This window comes from Nanorana parkeri, unplaced genomic scaffold (genome assembly GCF_000935625.1).
Source record: "Nanorana parkeri isolate BGI_ZX_2015 unplaced genomic scaffold, ASM93562v1 scaffold92, whole genome shotgun sequence".
Lineage (NCBI taxonomy): Eukaryota > Metazoa > Chordata > Amphibia > Anura > Dicroglossidae > Nanorana > Nanorana parkeri.
Window position 1 is genome coordinate 1180712 of NW_017306360.1, and position 21304 is coordinate 1202015.

Sequence of the window (21304 nt, forward strand, 5' to 3'; positions counted from 1 at the left end):
CCGGCTTCCTGGCCAATCAGTTACCCGCCCCCCAGCTCTATGACACCTTGCGACGAGGGAGCATGGAGCCAGCTTCCAGGCCAATCGGTAAGCCGGGCAGCGTGTAATGACTCACTGGCTTCCTAATACCAGAAGTTCTGGTATCGAGAGAGGCATCGGGAGCATTTGGGCGAGTACGAGTATTCGCACCGATACTAGTATCAGTGCATCCCTAGTTCTAATCCTTCCCCACTTTATACCAAAACAAAAACAAAAACATTTTGCCTATAGATACACTTTTAAGGACAAAATGGCAGCCAATGGGTCAGATGCTCTTTTACTGTCAAATTTGCATATAACACAACATATTTTAGGGCAAAACAAAGGTTTGCCCAGTTTATATGTCTGAGGATGAATATCCCTAATGACACCCATTCAGCACCATTAAGACAGTCAGCCAAAGTTTTTCCACAATTGGTAACCACTTGGGCCTCACATTTGATCATCTGAAGGAAGGCTTGTTCAGGTTGCTTATAGTAACCAATCAAATGCTCTCATTTAATGAAGCAAGAGTAGAGCATCTCAATGGCCATGATGTGCAACAAGAACAGTCCATCCTTTGGGCCCTTGTGATCCAGATTTCCACAGCGTCGTCACTAACTGATGTGTCATTTGAACCCAATATTATCTAATGGTGACTGCATAGTATGCAAATTCATATAATAAGAAATGTGGCCAACTCTGGAAAAGGTTCCTAGTTGCATTGAATCATCCAACTCTTGAAAAAAAGTATTCAAGGTTTAATATGACCATCAAAACAGTCTATAAAAGGGCTCGTTTGCAGACCTGGGCTGCTACACTGACTCTCGTTTACAGCATCCTGCTGTTGGGACAACTTCCATTCTGTTGTCAAGAGTTAAGACCCCTCTGAACAGCCTCCCTACTGATGTGATGAATGAATCTTCTACATAAAGGTTATATTTGTAGCCTTTTAATAAGTCACTTACGGTAAGGTTGGATTATCACACTAGAAAAGTATAACAAATAATAGATTTTGGACGTTTTTGTAACACACCAATATTAACGTAAAAAAGATATAAAGCATTTATTTCATGAGGAATCATTTAACCCTAACACTAAATGCCTCCTGTGTTCCAACTATTAGAATCCTAAGGCTGGCTATCCTTTATGTATACAAGGGTCTCTCAACGTGTGGGAGAAATTGAGTTTTCTGAGCGGTACACTCATGTGTTCCACCAGGAGGAAGCGAGTCCAGCAACAAGCTGGGAGGAATGTGGGGTTGGCCACACACTGTCTGTGGTCAATGGATTCCAAACACGGTCTGTAATGACCACATTTTGTATACCAACCAGGCAAATATTTACCCTGGGCACGCAGTAACCATAACAATGTTCGAATGACAAATGAGGCTGGTTACTACAAAGTGATGGAGCGGGTTTGTCTAAGGACAAGAGAGAGCAGCGGTGTGAGGATTACCAAACAGGTCATCTCAACAGTGAAAGCCACCAATCTTCCACAGAACCAACTCTTAAACACGTTGTACTTCTGTTTTTTGGTCATGTCCATTAAATAAATTCTTCCACTGTAAAAAAAAAAAGGGCTTATTCCATGCAATGGGTTCAACACACAACTTGGCTGCCTGGTGAAAATCCAAATTACAAGTAGACAATATAAATGTTCACATGTTGATTAAACAAGTATCTGGCCTCCGCTCGGTGCAAGAGCAAAGATGTATTTCTTACCTGCAACTCTTTGTGCGACAAGCCCTTCCAGTTGATATTGCTCTTCGTCTGGGGCTTCTCTGACAGGTTGCTGGGGTTGGGTATTGAGTGGAGTAAGGACAGGGGAAGTTAAAGCAGATGACTGGGGGCTTTGCATAAAAGCAGATAAAGGTGGGATATTGGAGGTGGCAGTGGGCATCCCATAGCTGTAACTTCTGACCAAGGCTGATGGAGGTTGTTGGGTTTGATAACCATATGGAGAATAAGATCCAGAGTAGGGCTCCCGATATTCATTTAGAGGTCTTGCCATCTCCATGGGTCGTGGTGGTTCATGCATTCCAGATGAATATGCTCTTGGACCTTGCTCAATAGGCGTATGGGGCTGGCTAAATGAGGCAGCAGGAAGGGTGCCAGATGATGTGACAGCATAAGAATTGCTTGGCCTTTCAGGTGCCACCTGAGGAGACGGCTGGTAGTTATAGGATGCCAGAGTGGGTTGGGCAGTGTGTGACCCTGAAACTGGCATAATCTCCATGGGTCGTGGTGGTTCATGCATTCCAGATGAATATGCTCTTGGACCTTGCTCGATAGGTGTATGGGGCTGGCTAAATGAGGCAGCAGGAAGGGTGCCAGTCGGTGTGACAGTATAAGAATTGCTTGGTCTTTCAGGTGCCACCTGAGGAGAGGGCTGGTAGCTATAGGATGACAGAGTGGGTTGGGCAGAGTGTGACCCTGAAACTGGCATGATTCTGTCCTCTTTTGGAGCAACAGGGACACTCTGTGACTTGTGCATCTGTGAAAACGAGGGATCAAGGTCCAACATTAGCATATTAAGGGCTTCAATTGACTGCTCAATCTCGTTCTGTGAGGCCATTTTGGGGAATTCAGGGATACTGTGGCTTTGAGAAACAGTCTGAAAAGTGCTTGGTTGCAGACTTGGGCTGCTATATTGATTCTCGATCACAGCATCCTGCTGACGGGACGGTGGACGACTTCCACTCTGTTGCCAAGAGTAAAGACCCCTCTGGACAGCCTCCCTACTGCTTCCACTTCGGGCTGGTGCTTGCGGCAACTGTGAACTGGGTTCGTAGTTTGCCGGTTCTGCAGCTGGGAAGGACTGAGACCGGTACATCCCATTAGGGTCATAATAATATAAGTGCTTTTGTGTCATTGCAGAATGAGGTTGTGCCCAATTGGACATTGCTGGCTGGCTGACTTGGTAGGAAGACAGACTGTCTTGGGCAGATACAGATGGCCTCATTTGACTGCCAACATCTTGAGACAGTGGCATGGTTGTGTTTTTCGTGATGTTCTGGTTGTTGTATGGATACGCACCATTGATCATCGTTTCCTTGCCAAGATAGCCATGCTTTTGTAGCTTCTCAAGGCCATTAAGGGTTGTTGGCCCATTGGTTAATAACATGCTTATAGGAGAAGAATCCTGAAAGCCAGTCTCACTTACATTGGGGGTACCGTCAAAGGATGACAGTGTACCCAAGCTTCCAACACTATGTCCATCATGGTTGGGCAAGTCATCATCCAAAATATCGGTCTCCCTTTCAGCTGGAGGGGACAGGCTATCTCCATTGACATGAACCTGCGCTGGGACAACATGCAACATAGCTCCGGTTACAGAAGTTCCCGGGTTTAAGTTGTGCATCTGTGCGTCAGTGTCCAGTCCAAAGCCGCTGAGAAGTCGTTCGAGTTCTTTCTTTTCCTCAGGTGTCAACCCTTGGTTGGAGGCTGCATTGGCCACTTGCTCATCGGTTTTGTCTGTTTTTGTTGAAGCAGTTGAATTGCCGGAGTCGCTGCTTACCGACAAGGTGTGTTCAATGTGATTAGGGGCAGCAGATAGAGGGATGACCCCGGCATTTACTGTGCTCGTGCTTCCGTTTGTTGAGTCTTTTTTCTTAACTTTGGCATACAAGCTTCCATCTAAAGGACCTTGGGTGTGTCCAGCTTCTGCAAAAAAAAAAAAATCATAATTTTAGTACACTGACAGAACTCCATATGGAGGCACATTAATATCTATCTGTTTACTGTTTGGTTTACTTAAAAGCCATTATATTATCCATAGGATCCAACAAGAGCCAAAACGGCTCCTATCTGAAAACCACCGAGCCTTAGCTTCAGCTCAAATATCAATTCTTATTGCAGAACAAAGGCATTACAGCTCTTCATCAAAACAAAAATCAGGTTGTAAATCTAATTTCATTTTTAATTTAAACGCCATCATTCCCATCCCACAGGAGCTTGTCACCGATCCAAGCACTTTAGACTCCCAATATTAGCTTGTGACTTCAACAACATCTTGTTTTAATGGAACAGATAATGGAGTTTTGGAACGCAGTATACAAACATATGGTGATCAATTATCAGCTATCTCCGCAAACAGAACTATGACTCACACGGCGATGGGCTGTTATCTATTGAGAGCGGTCCCAATGGTGCAAGTTATTTTCTTCTTCACCATCCAGTAAAACATCACTGGAAATGTTAACTTGTTTGCAAAAAAAACCCATCAGAATGCATCAATGTATCTAGCTGAAAGAGTGGGGCTTTTTTTCCTCTTATTTTTAGAGGTTACATCATTTTTCTTGCCTTGCCAAATCAGCATTCTTACAGAACCTCTCAAGAGGCATCAACCACCAATAGTCATAGGGCAAAAAAAAACATTCACCAGTTCCTACGGCCAGTGTTACTATTTTATATTTGCACATTTTTAAAGTATATGTCCAGTCCGAGCTTCATTTTACATTTGCATACAGTAGGTCAGGAATAGAACCCTTGTAAAGTTCCCACTGCTATCTGGGGTTCTGTTAGAAAGATTTCACTAGAGAGGAAATGGAAAATCTCCAGAAGCACCGCAGACAAAATACAAATGCTTTTTTTGTTCATATTATGCACCAGTTATATGCAAAAGCCCAAACTCTGCCTGGTATATTGAAGCAGAAACCTTATCATTCCTTATGCGTAAACCTTATTCTTGTCCAAATGTTTCAATAGAATAGATACAAAATATTTTTTTTTTAAAACAGATAACAACATACTGATATAGTAAAATATGCCGAGTTCCCACAGAGACGGCCTTATAACCACAACAAATAATGATTCCATTTGTATTAGATGGACGATTGGTCTTTTCCTCCGTCACTCTTCTATGTTTCTATTAGTTGAGAGGGAGATTGGTGATCTGAAGTGGGGAAGGGCAAAGGAAGGACAGGAAAGGTAATCGGAAAAGACAAGTGAAGAATGGGTGAGAGGAAGGAAAGAAGATAAGAGGAGAGGAAGGGGAGAGCTGGGAAAAGAGGCAATATAAAAGGAAGACATTGTAGAAAGAGGAGGGTAGTATGGGTCTCTAGTTCTTCCTTTTAAACTGTTATTTCACAGGTAAGCAAACAATGGTATGTGTCCAATTCTGAACAACAAGTGTAACACATCAATAATTTATTAATGCCATCCAACAACCATTGCAACTGTACTAAAATCAGCATTTACCGAGTTAAGGGATTTCTAGACCACCAGATTGTTACCAATCGCTAGTGATGTGGACTGCTGCACTACAGTTATGTCTGAATAAGCCCTGAGCAGACACAAGGATGATGTGCTCCCTCAAAGTTTAGTTTTCAGCTTTGAACATTAGATGCTCGTTGTCCAATCAATATAGATAATGGCAAGATCTACAATGTTTACAGGGAAGCTGCCTATGGGCAAGTAAGTAACTGGACAGGTTAAAAAAACTTGATCAATACCTGTCGAGATTAATGGACACCTGTACGGCTTGTTACAACTGTGCACTGTGTCTAGCAGATCATTTTCAACTTTGGAATTGACCTTTTCATTGCCCAATCAGTATGGATCCTGGTCAGGTCACAACACTATATGATGTCTATAGATCTGCAGATAGATGAGGGTTGTCAGGTCTTGGCGAGAAAGTAATTGTACATGCTAGACAACCTTGACCGTTACAATCACCAATCCAATCAGGGTAGAACCTGGCCAGATCTACTCTGTCTATGGGCAAGACAGTAACTAACCTGGTTGGACAACCTTGACCAATATCATTACCAATCCAATCAGGGTAGAACCTGGCCAGATCTACCCTGTCTATGGGCAAGAAAGTAACTGGACTGGTTGGACAACCTTGACCAATATCATTACCAATCCAATCAGGGTAGAACCTGGTCAGATCTACTTTGTTTATGGGCAAGAAATTGACTGGACTGGCTGGACAATCTTGACCAATATAATCAGCAACGGATCAGAATAGAACCTGGTCAGATCTACCCTGTCTATGGGCAAGAAAGTAACTAAACTGGTTGGACAACCTTGACCAATATGATCACAAATCCAGTCAGGGTAGATCCTGGCCAGTTCTACCCTGTCAATGGGCAAGAAAGTTAGTAGACTGGTTAGACAACCCTGACCAATACAATCACAAATCCAGTCAGGGTATTACCTGCACACAACCACCCTATCTATGGGCACAAAAAGTAAATTGACTGCTTAGAAAACCTTGACCAATATCTGTGAAGATAAAATGAACTCCTTTACTGCTTGCTGCATATGTTCTGCATTTTTACCTACTCCTCTTATGTGGCATAAACTCAAGTACTTGCCCAAAACAAGCATTAATGTCTATGTGCACAATGTCCAAGTATTGCACCTGAGAATGGCTGGATCGTGCCTGGAGGTCCAACTACCCTGTGAAGTCTATGTGCAACTTTGGTTGTCCGAATAAAAAAAGTCAACTCTCCTGGCATAAATGATCCTCACTACACCAAGAAGCAGAGCCAGCGTATGGCTGCCAGTGTTCCATAATGTTCTGTCACATGTTGTTTCTCTGTGAACCACAGCACCACACCCTCTCTCCGGGGTTTACTGTCAGAGACTTAGATATATTTATCCCCTCTGGGAAGCTCGGGGCCGTCTGATTCACACTGTGCTTTAGGGTGGAGGTGAGAAGAACTTAATGGCATCAAAACAGCCATCCCAAATGACTTCATGGTGCCAACACTATCATGAACACATTGCAAAGCTATGAGAGGATGTGTCAGCATTGCTAGGATGAGTCACCAGACGTACTGCAGCTCGAGGGGACCAAAAGATGACACAGGGGCTTACTATATAATACACAGAGCCTCATTAGGAGGCATTTATATAACAAGGGCTACCTGATGAATGGGAAAAGAAATGGCGACGGTTATTTTTCAGTTCACCTGAAAGGTAAAACTTCTGCTCCTCAAACCCGAAATGCAGCACTCAAGGCGTATTGCAACTCAAGTCATCGGTGTGAACAAACCCCTTTGACAACAATGGAGTTTCTGATGTCCATGCATACTGCATGTGCATCTGCTTCACAACACAACCAAGCTAAATGGGCGGTGGAGATCCGGACATACATCCCTCCCTCCTCCATTCAGAGAACTTGATGCATTGTGGGAGATTAGTAGTACAGGTCCTGGAGAAGAGGGCATGAAGGGGTGACACCGCAGCCCGGGCGATCCAACTGCGGCCGCAAACGCACTGGGGCTGGTGTGAACTACCCCTAAACTATAACATGAAGCAGTCTGGACCTGCTGCTCATAGAATGCAGGTAAAGCCAATACAATGTATCAGCACCACAAACTGCACTTCATAAACTGTATTTTTTTCTCAATTCAGCTTTCGCAGCAGAAATTTTAACAATCCGATGTAGTAGCTGTAAATACGATGGTTGACTTGCTGGCCAAAAAGTATGTTGAGCTCCAGAAATGCAGATAATGGCATTCAGCATTCAATGTATCGCTCGGAGATGTTTGAACACAGAAGCAACTTCAATAAAACACAAAATAATTTGAGATAAAACATGTTTGTCAGATATTACACATTGTTTTGTAACAATGGCATAACAACCCGAATGTTTTCTTGCGTCCTATCTCTATTTATTCAACAGCTGCGGGACCAGGATAACAGGACATGCCAACACATTCCTGGCCGAATAATAGTGCTGGAACTTCACAACTGCGATCCATGTGACCAACAAGAAAACGTTCTGACTTAAGGGGGAAGGTTGGGTCCTGGTCAGTGCGGGAGCTAGGAATCACTTCCTATGGTCCACTCCACACTGTGTCCCAACCATGGGCGTCATAAGCACAGATGATGTCATCCTTGTATATGTCCCATCCCAATGAGAAAAAACACAACTTGGACAGAAGTTGTCCTCAAACCTCAGCTCCTTCCTCCATCTAGTGTCATAATGGGACATAGAGGCAATGTGGACCCCAGCCCACCAAGCCAATGGGACATCACTATAGTTAATAAAGATTGACTATACTTTGCAACGGAGTGCGAGTGAGTTTTGGCTTGATATGCGGAGGCATCCGCAGTCACTTCCAGCATCCCCCAACCTTTTTATGGGTTTGATCCGGTCAGGAGTGCCATGGGATCCACTATATAGAAGCAATGAGGTTACCAGCACACCAGGCAATGGGACATAGGTAAGCACTAAGGATCAGGGCCCTCCTTATCATCTAGTCCTGATTTGTATTGTAACTGTAATGTCTTCCTTCCTGCAAAAACTGTTGGCACTATATAAATCCTGTATAATAATAATATAATGATACGGCTCTTGGGCTATTGGCCCCGCATTGTACTTGATGACATCATCGTGCGACCGCCGGCTGCAGCATCTTAGAGAAGAGGCTTCCAGGGGACCGGTCATACAGATGAGCGAAACCTGCTGGAGTGAGGAATTAGGTAGGTATTACAGCTTATTCCTAGACTTAACGAGCATTTAACCCTTGCAGCGGGAGGGAGGGGCACTGCAAGGGTAAGGAGCCCATTCACACGGGCATGCATGCCTGCACAGAGGCCTGCTCCCGGGATGGACAGGTGCTGTGTGTAGTTGTGTGCAGCTGCATGTACCTCCCTATGGGAGGACCCGGTTACATGCCAACCCGAACATGTCCGGAAGCCCGCACTTGGATGCAGCATTCTCACTCCTATTGGACATCTACACAAGCGAGCCTTTTACAGGTAAATAAAATGCCTAAAATATGTTAAACTCCAGTGACGTAACAATAGCCTATGCAGCTGCTATGGGGCCTGGGGGTGGAAGTGGGCCCCCATTAAGGAATGCAGAATATGCTATTGAACCTATACCCCCCCCCCCATCCCATGACATTTCCTATCAAGAAGAGCTTACATTACATGTACCGGAGGAGGCTATGCAGACAGATCTCCCGCTACCTGTCCTCGATTTAGATTCTAAGGGGTTGCTGGGGGGCCCCATCAAAATTTTGCTATGGGGTCCCATGATCTGTAGTTACGCCCCTGTTGAACTCACATATATTTTAATGAAAACATTCCTGTTGCAATGAAGAGTCAGGTGACATGGTCTCTTTAAGGTCAGTCTAAGTACAATAACTGCATGCTGGTTCTTGTAGTCCTTCAGGAACTGGCGGACAGGAACCCAAAGAAGCTTGGAAAGGTGCCAATCCATTAGATGACCGACATGTAAATAATAAATAAAAGCAGCGCAGGATGAGGGAGAGAAGCTCATTTCCCCCTCCTCGTCATGTGCCACACCAAGATCAATAGAATCAAAGTATAAATAGACCGCAGGCACACAAAAATAGTGAAGGAGATGTCCTATCCTGACTGCAGCTGCTCGGAAGGGGGGGGACGACAGGGGGGAATACGTCCCTGCAGTTTAAAAGCCGAAGGGTACAGAACGCAGAGAGACCTCCAGAGAGGTCCCAGAGACATTCCTGGTTTATAATAGCTGAAACCCACCACAAAAGGTGACCGCAGCAAATGTCCATCAGAGAGCTCTGCAGATAGAGGGACCACAGCTAAGAGCACACTGGCAACACCCTGATGGGGGAATCAGCATATCAGAGGGGTCCTACAAGGTGCGGATGACATTTGGGGTTATTCATAGCTCACGGCAATCACTCTTTAGGAGGGACCGTCCTACTTTTCGACTCTTTCCCCATTTATAATGAATTTTCCCTCTTATATGAAATAAGTAGAAGTACACCCGGACTAGAAAACATTTAGGATTGTAAGATGCCAAATGGGCAAAAAGCAGCGGCATCTCATGGTAGCCAATCAGCAATCGGCAGTCTAACAATGAAGTTCTGAACGCTATATGCACTTACATGCCACCACTGATCTCTACATTGCCTTATTCAATAAGCCAGCCTGGATACTAAAAGACTTATATCTAGACATGTAAGCTGTAAAAAAAAAATCGGTTTGGTTTTTTTTTCGGGTCCGAAATTCGATTCAGTTCGGGGTTTCGGGTTCAGACAAATCCGAATTTTTATTAGTTTTCGGATGAGTTTACGAATGAATATTCATTGCGACTGCCACAGAAAACCATATACAGATATGAATACTAAAGCTGAATTTCTGAAAAGCATTCCGGAGCTCCAGATAGCAACACGGGTCTGAGAGCCATATACATACATAATATCTAAGCTGAGGCTTCCCGACCCAAATGGCATTCGGGAGTCTTTTTGGAAATTCGGACTCCATTCGGGTCTTGGAGCATCAGCTTTAGTATTATGTATATATAATCAGGGGCGTCCTGAGGTCTCTAGACCGGGTGACACCCCGCCGTGTCGCATGCGCAATGACGACGCGGCACAACCATCTAATTGATGCCTGCCGGCGGCCATCTTGGTGATGGGCACCGGCAGAGAGAGGAGGGGACGTTCACGCGGCGGGATGAGGTCCCCCCTCTCTCCTGACACTGTCGGGCTCTCGGTCCATGACCGACTTTTTAGAGGGGGGGTGACACCAAAATGACTGTCAGTCATTTTGGTGTCACCCCTGCAATGGTGACACCCGGGTGCGCACCCCCCTTGTGACGCCACTGTATATAATTTGTCTTCTGCAGTACGAACGAATATTGGTTGTGGCAACATTGGGAGCCATATATACATAAAACTAAAGCTGAGGCTCCCAGAATTCAGATGCATTTGGATGCATTATACCGAAAAACACATCTGATTGGCCAGAAAAGTCACATTCCTGATTCAATTTCGTTTTTAAACGGAATTTGGACGGGATCCGAAATGTCAGAAATGGAAAGTCGGATTCTGACACATTCCGATGCATTGGGATTTGGGAAATTCATATGAATTTTGATTCGGGACGCAAGGAATCGCACATGTCTACTTATGTCTATAGTGTATCTAACTTATAACCATAGTGTATGTCACATCCAAAACTGGCAGACTGGTTTCTGTGTGTGATCCAACGTCCCCTCCGGCTGTGATTTCTCCCTGACGGACATCTCGGAGCGCTTGCATAAACAGATAGATAGATTGCATTACACGTAATCCGGTGTAATAATAACACTGCATTCAGCTGGATGATTTCTGCTAAATGCCTTTAGCTTAAGAATGCAAACAAATCCCGGCATGTACACACCGCGCACGCAAAGCTCGCCCGCTGCAACCAATCGTCATGTTATTTCTGCTCCACAGACCTCCTGCCAAAAAAATGAGGTTTCCCGTCACAGGATAATCTACCTGTCCATTCGTGGCAGACAACTGGAAAGGGGAAGGTGGGCTCCTCTCGGTGGAAAGAAAAACCCTTGGCACTCCCCCATGTCATATCTACTCAATGTCAGACATGTAATGACAAACCAGTCTCTAAAATCTAAAGCTTTAAGGTAGGGGTAGGCAACCTCGGCATTCCAGCTGCTGTGGAACTACAAGTCCCGTGATGCATTGCAAGACTCTGACAGCCATAGGCAAGGCTCCCAGAGGCATGGTGTGATTTGCAGTTTCATCACAGTTGGAGTGCTGAGGTTGCTTACCTCTGCTTTAAGGTGTTTATTTTAATTTTTCTACATGCACAGCTTTTATTCAAATAATACTTGGTGACTCTGCCAATGAAGGTCCGTGTTCAGGGACTTTCTGTAAGGGGGTGACAACCGTCTTCCAATTGTGCTCCTACGTCATCACCCTACAAAAACGGATTCGAGGACCACACTCTGAGAACCTCCCGAATAAACTTGATTAATAATACCTTAATGCTTCTACCTGCATGAGCTCCTCCTTCCCCTGACGCGTTTCACTCATTATACAGGGATTAATCATAGAGCAAGATTAGGCTACGTAAGGAATGAAAGCCATCAGAGGGAGGAGCTCATGCAGGTGGAAGAACTGACTTGTGGTTCAATAAAGTTTATTACAGTGGATTTCAGTGTGTGGCCTTTTGAATTCTTTTAGGAAAGTGAGAATGGGATGGGACGGGAAAGTGCATGCAGCTGGGGTAGAGGGGCCCAGTGCACTGGGACATACAGTGGAGCAATCTTGCACAGCTGTTTTGTCACCCTGTCACATCAAGCGGCCATGCCCATGCACACTGCTCGTACATGGTCCACCATGGTCAGCATCAGGAACTGATCCAGAGCAATGATGGGCAACTCACATAGGTAGACAAAAAAAGTGTTAGAAGAAGCAGCAGTACCATTAGTTCAATGGTCCCGTTCACTCTCTACTTCCTGGCTCTGCTGTTTTCTGAAGAGAACTGATGGCCGAATATAATTACACTCCAGTGGCACATTCCATTCATGAAACCACACCTACTTCCCACTGTCCTTTCCAATTATATTTGGTGGAGTTCTCTTTTAATGTTTTTTCTGCGTCACTTAACAATACTCTTCATAGAGATATCGCCATCGCACACCAAATGGGTATTCAGTATTACTTGTGGGGTTCTGGAGCAAGTTATGGATGGCACCACATTCAGCATGTCTTACAAAGTGGAAATGTTTAAGTACCACCAGGGGTCCCTTCATCAGGCCAACTGACAATGTTGGCCTGATGAAGGGATGTTGGCCTGATGGAACCATGGCGGTTCCAAAAGTTGCACTTTTGCATGGCATGCAGAACGAACATCAATAAACACCATTTTTTTTGCTGAAGATTGAGGTGTGCTGTCAACATATTCTTAAACTTACCAACACTCTAAATATATCACTTAAGGGCGGATGCAAATAAGCTCAATCACTGGCTTGCTTTTTATAGAAGTTTGGGACTCCTGCCGCAAGATCTCCCCACCCAAGTCCCTGGCTTTGCTCCCTGCCACAGTCACCATGAAGTCAAATGAAAGCAATCCTCCCTTCCTCCATTCTTTGTAATGTAAAATAAAAATCCAGCAGTGAGAGTAAAACGCCCGAGTAGAAGTTTGCTGTGGGTGGGAGGAGCTAGGATCCCAACGCCTTGGGTGGATTAGCCTTTAAAGAATGTAAACTACCAATAATAAACAACCAGTCAGAAGTAAACTTTTAAGCACTGTATATCTAAAGCCCCCCCAAATAATTTTATGAGTAGTGAATGGCTAGAACCCCTGCCAGATGTTTTTTGTTGGGGGGAAAATTTCCAATTTTTTAATACCCTATAGGCATTTCTCCTCTTACTGTTACCACAAGGGTCCCCTTTTGGAATATTGCACCTCCCCATGCGTTTTGGTGACAACTGTAAATTTTTGGATTTCGCATAATTTTCTGTCCGAGATATAGTGGTCACCAGGCCAAACAGATCTCCCCATTGAGAACACAGAGCACAATAGAAAATTAATAGGGTGTGTGACCCCTCCATACTCAGGTTTGACATTGTAAAAGGATGAGAGTGCCACAGCTATATCGCGAGCCTAGGAAATTTTGTATTGCACATGACAGGTAATCACAAGGAAAAGCCAATACGTTTCAGGGGCTCCATACTCCCCTTCATCAGGGGTTGGATGCTGATAGTATACAGGGAGAATACAAGACAATAGGTTGTAAAGTAAAAAGGATAATAAAGTGCTCCTTCAGGTTTCTGGTCATGAAACACCCGATCATCTTAGGGAGGAGTTGAAACTCACATTTATGGAACTCACATCATAGCTGTTGTGTTCAGATCCTTTTTCCAGTCTGTAGACTAGACTTTCTCAATCAGGGTTCCTCCAGATGACACCAATGACACCAATGATCTATTTAGGTATCTGTAAGAGGACATTTGTCCCAATGAGGATCAATGTAAGGGGGCCATTCTTCCCAATGAACACCACCTTAATGTACCATGAGCTGTAGATTTAGTAATTATTAGACGGGGGTTCCCCGAGACTGGAAAGGCATTTTAAAGGGGGTTAAAAAGCTGAGAGCGGCTGCTCTAGACTACTCCAGGGACCCCCCAAGGATACCCTGGTGGACTGAGAGCTGACTCAGATTTAAAGTCCTATCCCTCCTATATGGATCCAGTGCTCTACTTGCACATCTATCGTTGTTTTGGCTTTTGAGACACTTTAACTTTCTCCAGAGGACGATGAGCACGCTGTGTCCAGTACATGAGATGAGAGGACAACTGAATTACAGGCGAGCCTTCAATCTGCTTTAGCTTAGCAGCTGTCTCCTGCCTCACACCCTGCTCCCACCATGAGCTGGCCAACAGTTTGATAATAATGCGCAATAAATATAGAACAAATGCGTAAACATGAAATAAGATCTTATCTCACGGTTTCCCTGCAGAGTGATTCTCAATTATCACCACAAGCAGGACTGCAGAGAGTGCACGATACACGCAGATGTATTTGGGAAAGCTTAGGGCAAAGTTCATTAACCTATGGTGACCACACAGAAACTCTCTTGATTGGTTACTTTGAGCTTCTTTCCATGTATATATGTGCTTTATATTGGCACTATATTTACAGTATTGTATGCTATACGCAAGTATTTGGCATTTTGCACAGTAGAAATGGGACTGGTGACCAAAGAAGGATTGCTTTATCCCAGTTGACCAGAGAGGAATCCCTTTGACAAAGTTGGCCAGAGAGGGATCACTTTGGCTCAGTTGACCAAAGAGGGATCACTTTGGCTCAGTTGACCAGAGAGGGATCACTTTGGCTCAGTTGACCAGAGAGGGATCACTTTGGCTCAGTTGACCAGAGAGGGATCACTTTGGTGCGGCTGGACAGAGAGAGATCACTGTGATGCAGTTGACCAGAGAAGTATCATTCTGGTACTGTTGGCCAGCTTGAACATGTATTGCAAAGCAGTGTGCAGAGGGTTCATTCTGAATTTTCAGTGTTACATGTGGCCCGCCCCTTTAATACCTCAAGAATTTGCAATATAATTGCCAAGTACATGTAGAAGGACAGCTAATGCTTTCTCAGGAGGATGGATATGCAGCGTCTGTCTATATCATAATACTGATATACGGTATCGGCTATCTCGACGGATGATGTCAATATTGTAATATGTTTATTAACAATGAAAGATAGCTTGGGCAGGATACAATGTAACAGGGTTCTGACTTATGACACCCTGGAGCAGATGTACTGACATCACTGTATATGCTACAAAGTATGTGTATAATTTTTTGTGTGTGTGTGTATGAATGAAATGTATAAGGGAATGCATGACATGCCAGAAGTCTGCTGGAAGTAATAGTCCGTGGATGGATGTTTACACCTGTATCGCTGCACCATTCTATTACACAACATTTAGCGATTGACTCTTGTCTCACTGGTTATGCATGCATAGCTATTAGGTTTGCATATTAGGGGACTGATGAGGTCATCCCACCAACCACTCTGCTCCCTCCTACCTATCAGCACACCCCTTGCATGCAGACCATGCGTTTGGCTCCCAGTCCCGTCCCTCCTTCTCCTAGTCTGATGCTGTACAAGACATTGCAAAAGGTTGCTATCAAGTCAAATTCAGGAACTTACATTAACTGCATTTAAATAAATACATTAATGCTGCATTACTGAACACGCAGCAACATTAATTGTATCTATATCCCTCGTCTTCTGATCATTCTCCTGCCAGATCCTTAGATAATGGCAGCCATACCAGACTTCAAATTACATTGAATCATTACAAGTATTTCCATTCCTCTTTTCTCAGCTTTGGCATATCGTCCTCATTTATAATGGCCTAAAACGTTCTTGCTGCTTTGACATCTCCCCACCCAATCACTGAGAGACCGATCACATCCTGTTTATAGATAATCTGATACTCTGCATACTCTGATAGTCTGCATACAATGAACTACTCTGCTAACTAGTTGTGTCAGGATGGAGGACAGGTGCAGCGGTGCCTTCCACGGCTCTCAGGAAAACATGATTAACGCTTAAATCGCTTTGTGGCTTCGCTTTCAAAGGTGCGGTTTATTGTTCTCACGCAATAATGCTGCCCCCCCCCCTTCCCCATCCCGAGGGGGGAAAGCTACAACAGACCCATAATACAGACCACAAACAAAAAGGGAAACTTGGCAGGAGATGATGTACTTCTCAAATCAAAGGAACTTGAAATCCTAAGCTACCTGTAGGGTAACATGTTGGGTTATAGGGATCATGATCATTAGAGGGAGACAACCTGAACCAGGTAGAAAGAGATGAAATCTTTCCTAAGTCAGAGTGAAAGGAAGAATGGAGAAAGTGGAAATCGGAAAGGTAGAGAGGCAAATTAAAGGAGAACTATGAGGTGGGTGCTTTTCACTCACCTCATAGTTCTAGCCGACCTGTGACAATGAGACTGTCACAGGTCGGCTCAGTAGATCGGGAGGTGAGCGAACACATACCGGCGTTCGCTCACCTCTCGATCCTGTCACGGCTCTCTGCCGTGACAGGGGAGGGGCTGGATTCCCCCCTCCCCGCTCCGATCCACCAGCGCTGACTGGCGGAACGGACGGGGGAGGGGGCGGGTACAGCTGGCTCTGCCTCTAGATAGGCAGAGCCAGCTGTCAGTCACGCAGCTGGGCGGATCCAGACATAATTGTCGGGATCCGCTTCAGCTGCGGCGTCTCAGTATACCATGAGCTACAGCTCCCGGTATACTGAGCCTAGGGTGACGGGAGGACGCTAGTTTGTGTCCTGCCGTTACCCTAAGGAGAACTATGGGGAAAAGCCCTAACCCCATAGTTCTCCTTTAAATGTAACAGTGACTGGGATCTCACTGTAAAATGTAGCGGGTGTGAAAAAGGAAATAAGTATCTTTATACATGAGGAAAGGGAATATATAGCTGTAATGAAAGCTAACAAAAGCTACATTGTATAGACTCTGATGGGAATGAAGTACAAATGATAATGTGCGTCATGTTTGTTGTATATATTGGTAGAGTTTCCTATAGGGAGACATAAGACTGTATATGAACAGAGAGTAAGACCTCATTCACACAAGCACACAATTACACATATACATTTACATTAGACATGCGCGATTCGTTTTCGTTCCGAATCCAAATTCAGATGAATTTTCCGAAATTCGAACACATCCAAATTTCCGAATCCCAATGCATCCGAATCCACATTTCGGTTTCCGAATTTCATTCAAAAACTAAACTGAATCAGACATGTGACTTTTCTGGCCAATCAGAGGTGTCTTTCGGTTTAATGCCTCCGAATGGGTCTGAACACGAATTTTCGTTACGGCAACATGGGAGCAATATACAATATATACATATAATACTAAATCTGGGGCTCCCAGACCCCGAATAGTATTCGGGATCCGAATTTCCGAATTGCATTCGGGAGCTCCTGAATGCCATTTGGGTCTGGGAGTCCTATACATATATTATTAAAGACCCGAATGGCATTTGAGAGATCCCAAATGCAATTCGGAAATTCGAATCCCGAAAGCCATTCAGGTCTGGGAGCCATATACTGTAAATATATTACTAAAGCTGAGGCTCCCAGACACGAATGACATTCAGGATCCGAATTTCTCAATTGCATTTGGGAGCTCCCGAATGCCATTCGGGTCTAGGAGCCTCAGCTTTAGTATTAAAGGAGAACTATGGGGTCAGTGTTTTTCCCCATAGTTCTCCTTAGGGTAACGGGAGGACACAAACTAGCGTCCTCCCGTTACCCTAAGCTCAGTATACCGCGAGCTGAGATGCCACAGCCGGAGCGGATCTCGACATGGACGTCGGGATCCGCCCAGCTGCGTGAGTGACAGCTGGCTATGCCTATCTAGAGGCAGAGCCAGCTGTACCCGCCCCCTCCCCCGTCCGTTCCGCCAGTCAGCGCTGGAGGATCGGAGCGGGGAGAGGGGAATCCAGCCCCTCCCCCTGTCACGGCAGAGAGCCGTGGCAGGATCGAAAGGTGAGCGAACGCCGGTATGTGTTCGCTCACCTCCCGATCTACTGAGCCGACCTGTGACAGTCTCATTGTCACAGGTCGGCTAGAACTATGAGGTGAGTGGAAATCACCCCCCTCATAGTTCTCCTTTAATATCTATATACGGTTTTCTGTGGTATTCGCAACAAATATTCGAAAACTTCTCCGAAACTAATGAAAATTCGGATTTCGTCCGAATCCCGAACCAAATAGAATTTCGGAACCAAATCCCGAACCAAACTTTTCCACAGCTTACATGTCTACTTTACATGCACATATAGGACATTTCTAAATATATAAATGCATGTAATGATATTAAATAGTATACTTCACACCATGCATTTAACTTGCATTCAGGTCTGACTGTGTTTGGGACAAAGAAACTGTGCCCAGGGGCGGATTAGATATTCAGAACAACATCAAACACATGTAAGTGCAGAAGAAATTGATCTGGGAAATATATAAAAAAAAAAGGTAAACACACCGGATCAATTTCTCCCGACTTTAAATAAAACAACTGAAGGGCACTCGTGTGATGGAGTGCCAACAAGGCAGAAGTGCCATCAGATGGATCGCCGATTTGGTCCTTTTTGTTATATTAGCACAACGTATGATGTGTATCAGAAATTATACACAGTAATCAGTATAATGGAGTAGAACAAAGAGATTGTTTACTGCACAAACAAAAGGATAAGTGCTCGGTCCTTTCTAACCAACAGGGAAGGTGCACAATGGTAGAGGACATTAAAGGATATGTAAGCCCTAAATATGACCTTGTTCTATTTGTTCCCTTTTGATCTGTTAGATATACAGCTGGAAGTGTTTTCCTATTTCTGTTTGATAAGTTAAAACACAAACCTGTTGATTCTGCTAGAAATTTTGTTATATGATAACTTCCTGTGCTCTCTGCCTGTTATCAACAGTTCTCTAATGACTACAGAACCACACCCCTCTATGTTATTAGGAAGAGATGGTGTTCCATGCTCCTATCTTGTTTTATTTGTCATGATACAGAAGGGTTGATGAGTGTTGTCACCCTAGGACAGGATGTGTGTTACTGGCAGGATCACAAGGAGACACCGTCTTTTCCCGATATTTTTTTCCCGGTACTCGCCGATAACGAATACCGATACCAGAAGTCCCATTAAGGAAGCCGGTCGGCATGTAATGACTCGCCGCCCGGCTTCTTGATTAGCCGGGAAGCCGTCATCAGGTGACGGAGAAGCATGGAGCCTTCTTTCTTGCAAATCAGGAAGCTGGGTAATGACTTACCACGTGGCTTCCTGATTGGCCAGATTCCTGACCAATCAGGAAGCCGGGGGGGCGAGGCTATACACGGTTCCATGCTCCCTCTTCACCAAGTGAAACTAGTATCAGTGCATCCCTAGTAGCTACAATATAGTACTTTTTTGTGTGTATACATGCTCTATAAGGGACACGCCACACTAACAATTCTGTTGGCTACAACTTGCTAAGGAACCACTTACTTTCTCCTCTGTTGTCACTTCCTTGCTAGCTGAACCAGTGCAAAGTCGATGCCTCATTGCTCTATAGCTAATAAGTGAGGTTCTGCAGGGTTTCAGCCATTGAATGCCCATTAGAGAAGGTTTTGGCTGCACCTTGGTGATACAGCTGCTGACAACATGGCCCTGTAAAAAAATCTGGCCCTTTTTTTAAAGTTTAACTCTCAGTTCAATATATTTCCTGGACATTATGTTACAAAGCAGTAGTGACATCATCAATGTGCTGTACATAGCCAGGGCAGAGCTGTGGAAGGGACCCATCAGGCCCAACCACTACAAGAAACTACAGGAGGGGCGGAGACAAGACCAGTCACCCTGCACAAGGACAGAGAGAGAGGCAGTGACCACCAGTCTTTATTACGGGAGGAGGCTGAGACAAGATCAGTAACCCTGCACAAGAAGAGAGAGCAGCAGTGAGCGGTCTTTATTACAGGAGTGGCGGAGTCAAGACCAATCAGCCTGCACAAGGACAGAGAGACCAGCAGTGTGCGGTCTTTATTACAGGAGGGGGCGGAGACAAGACCAGTCACACTGCACAAGGATAGAGAGAGCAGCAGTGAGCGGTCTTTATTACAGGAGGGGGCGGAGACAAGACCAGTCACCCTGCACAAGGATAGAGAGAGCAGCAGTGAGCGGTCTTTATTACAGGAAGTGTCACACTGGATTACTGCACAGATGTGGAAGAAATACACAAAGCTCACCAAGATTCAAGGACGAATACACACACCTCTTGTATGAGGACAATATTTGCTCATCCCGGAGTTTATCACATCCCGCTGTCTATGTTTGCGACAGACAATGAAAATGGGCAAAGTTAATAACAGACCTAATTTGTAACTTTGTTTCTTTGCTAACATTTGTAACATTTGTTCCCATCAGCACAATACGCCGACGCATAGTAAGGAGTACTTGGAATGATCTGCCATGACTTACACAAAAAAGGGGCAAATAACAGCCCAGTTATAAAGTGATAATTATTGTAGCTCCACTGTGCCAACAATCGTTTCCTTCCCATGTTTGGAAAGCTGTCCTTCACAGAGGTGTTACAGAGCGTTGAGAGGAATCTATAACCGCCATCGATGTTAAAGGGGAACTATGGGGTCAGTGTTTTTCCCCATAGTTCTCCTTAGGGTAACGGGAGGACACAAACTAGCATCCTCCCGTCACCCAAAGCTCAGTATACCGCAAGCTACAGCTCCCTATATACTGAGACGCCGCAGCTGGAGCGGATCCCGACGTGGATGACGGGATCCGCCCAGCTGCGTGAGTGACAGCTGGCTCTGCCTATCTAGAGGCAGAGCCAGCTGTACCCGCCCCCTCCCCTGTCCAGCCCCTCCCCCTGTCACGGCAGAGAGTCGTGACAGGATCGAGAGGTGAGGGAACCCGGTATGTGTTCCCTCACCTCCCGATCTACTGAGCCGACCAGTGACAGTCTCATTGTCACAGGTCGGCTTAGAACTATGAGGTGAGTGCTAATCACTCATCTCATAGTTCTCCTTTAAGTTCTTCGCTCCTGTTCTCGGTTATATGTCTTCCGATAAGTTGCTATTCCAAGTGACGGTCAAATCAGGTAAATTCTTGCAAAGTTTGATCCAGATGAGTGAATTGATCTGCGACTCAATGTTGCGGCCATAGGTATTTATTGCTCATCTATTATCTATGTTGGTGCATGAATGGGACAAGCTATGCAATGTTAATGCTCTTTAAATTCACCTTAAAATTGTCCTTTTACAGCCACCTTTCCAGGAATGTCCGCCACCAGGGAACGGAGACAAAAATTTTCTTCCGACGCTTAACAAGGTGCCATTGCGGTTTAATATTTAACCTCTGCAATCCTAAACTGGCTAACTGCATTCCTGTCGCTGGCATCTCTAGTGAGTGTTTGTATCGAGAGCAAACACACGGAACAAGGTCCTGAAAAGGAGTAGGTCGGCCATGAAAGAGAAGCATCAAAAG

The 21304-nt window shown here is 44.9% G+C and overlaps 1 protein-coding gene across 1 annotated transcript in view; it reads right to left on the reverse strand.

The window, feature by feature from the left end:
• Positions 1–21304, reverse strand: part of TNS1 (tensin 1) — a 326036-nt gene that overhangs the window by 60700 nt on the left and 244032 nt on the right. Inside the window, 2 exon segments of the mRNA XM_018552581.1 lie at positions 1743–2178; positions 2398–3683. Of these exon segments, the coding sequence (XP_018408083.1) occupies positions 1743–2178; positions 2398–3683 (1722 nt within the window).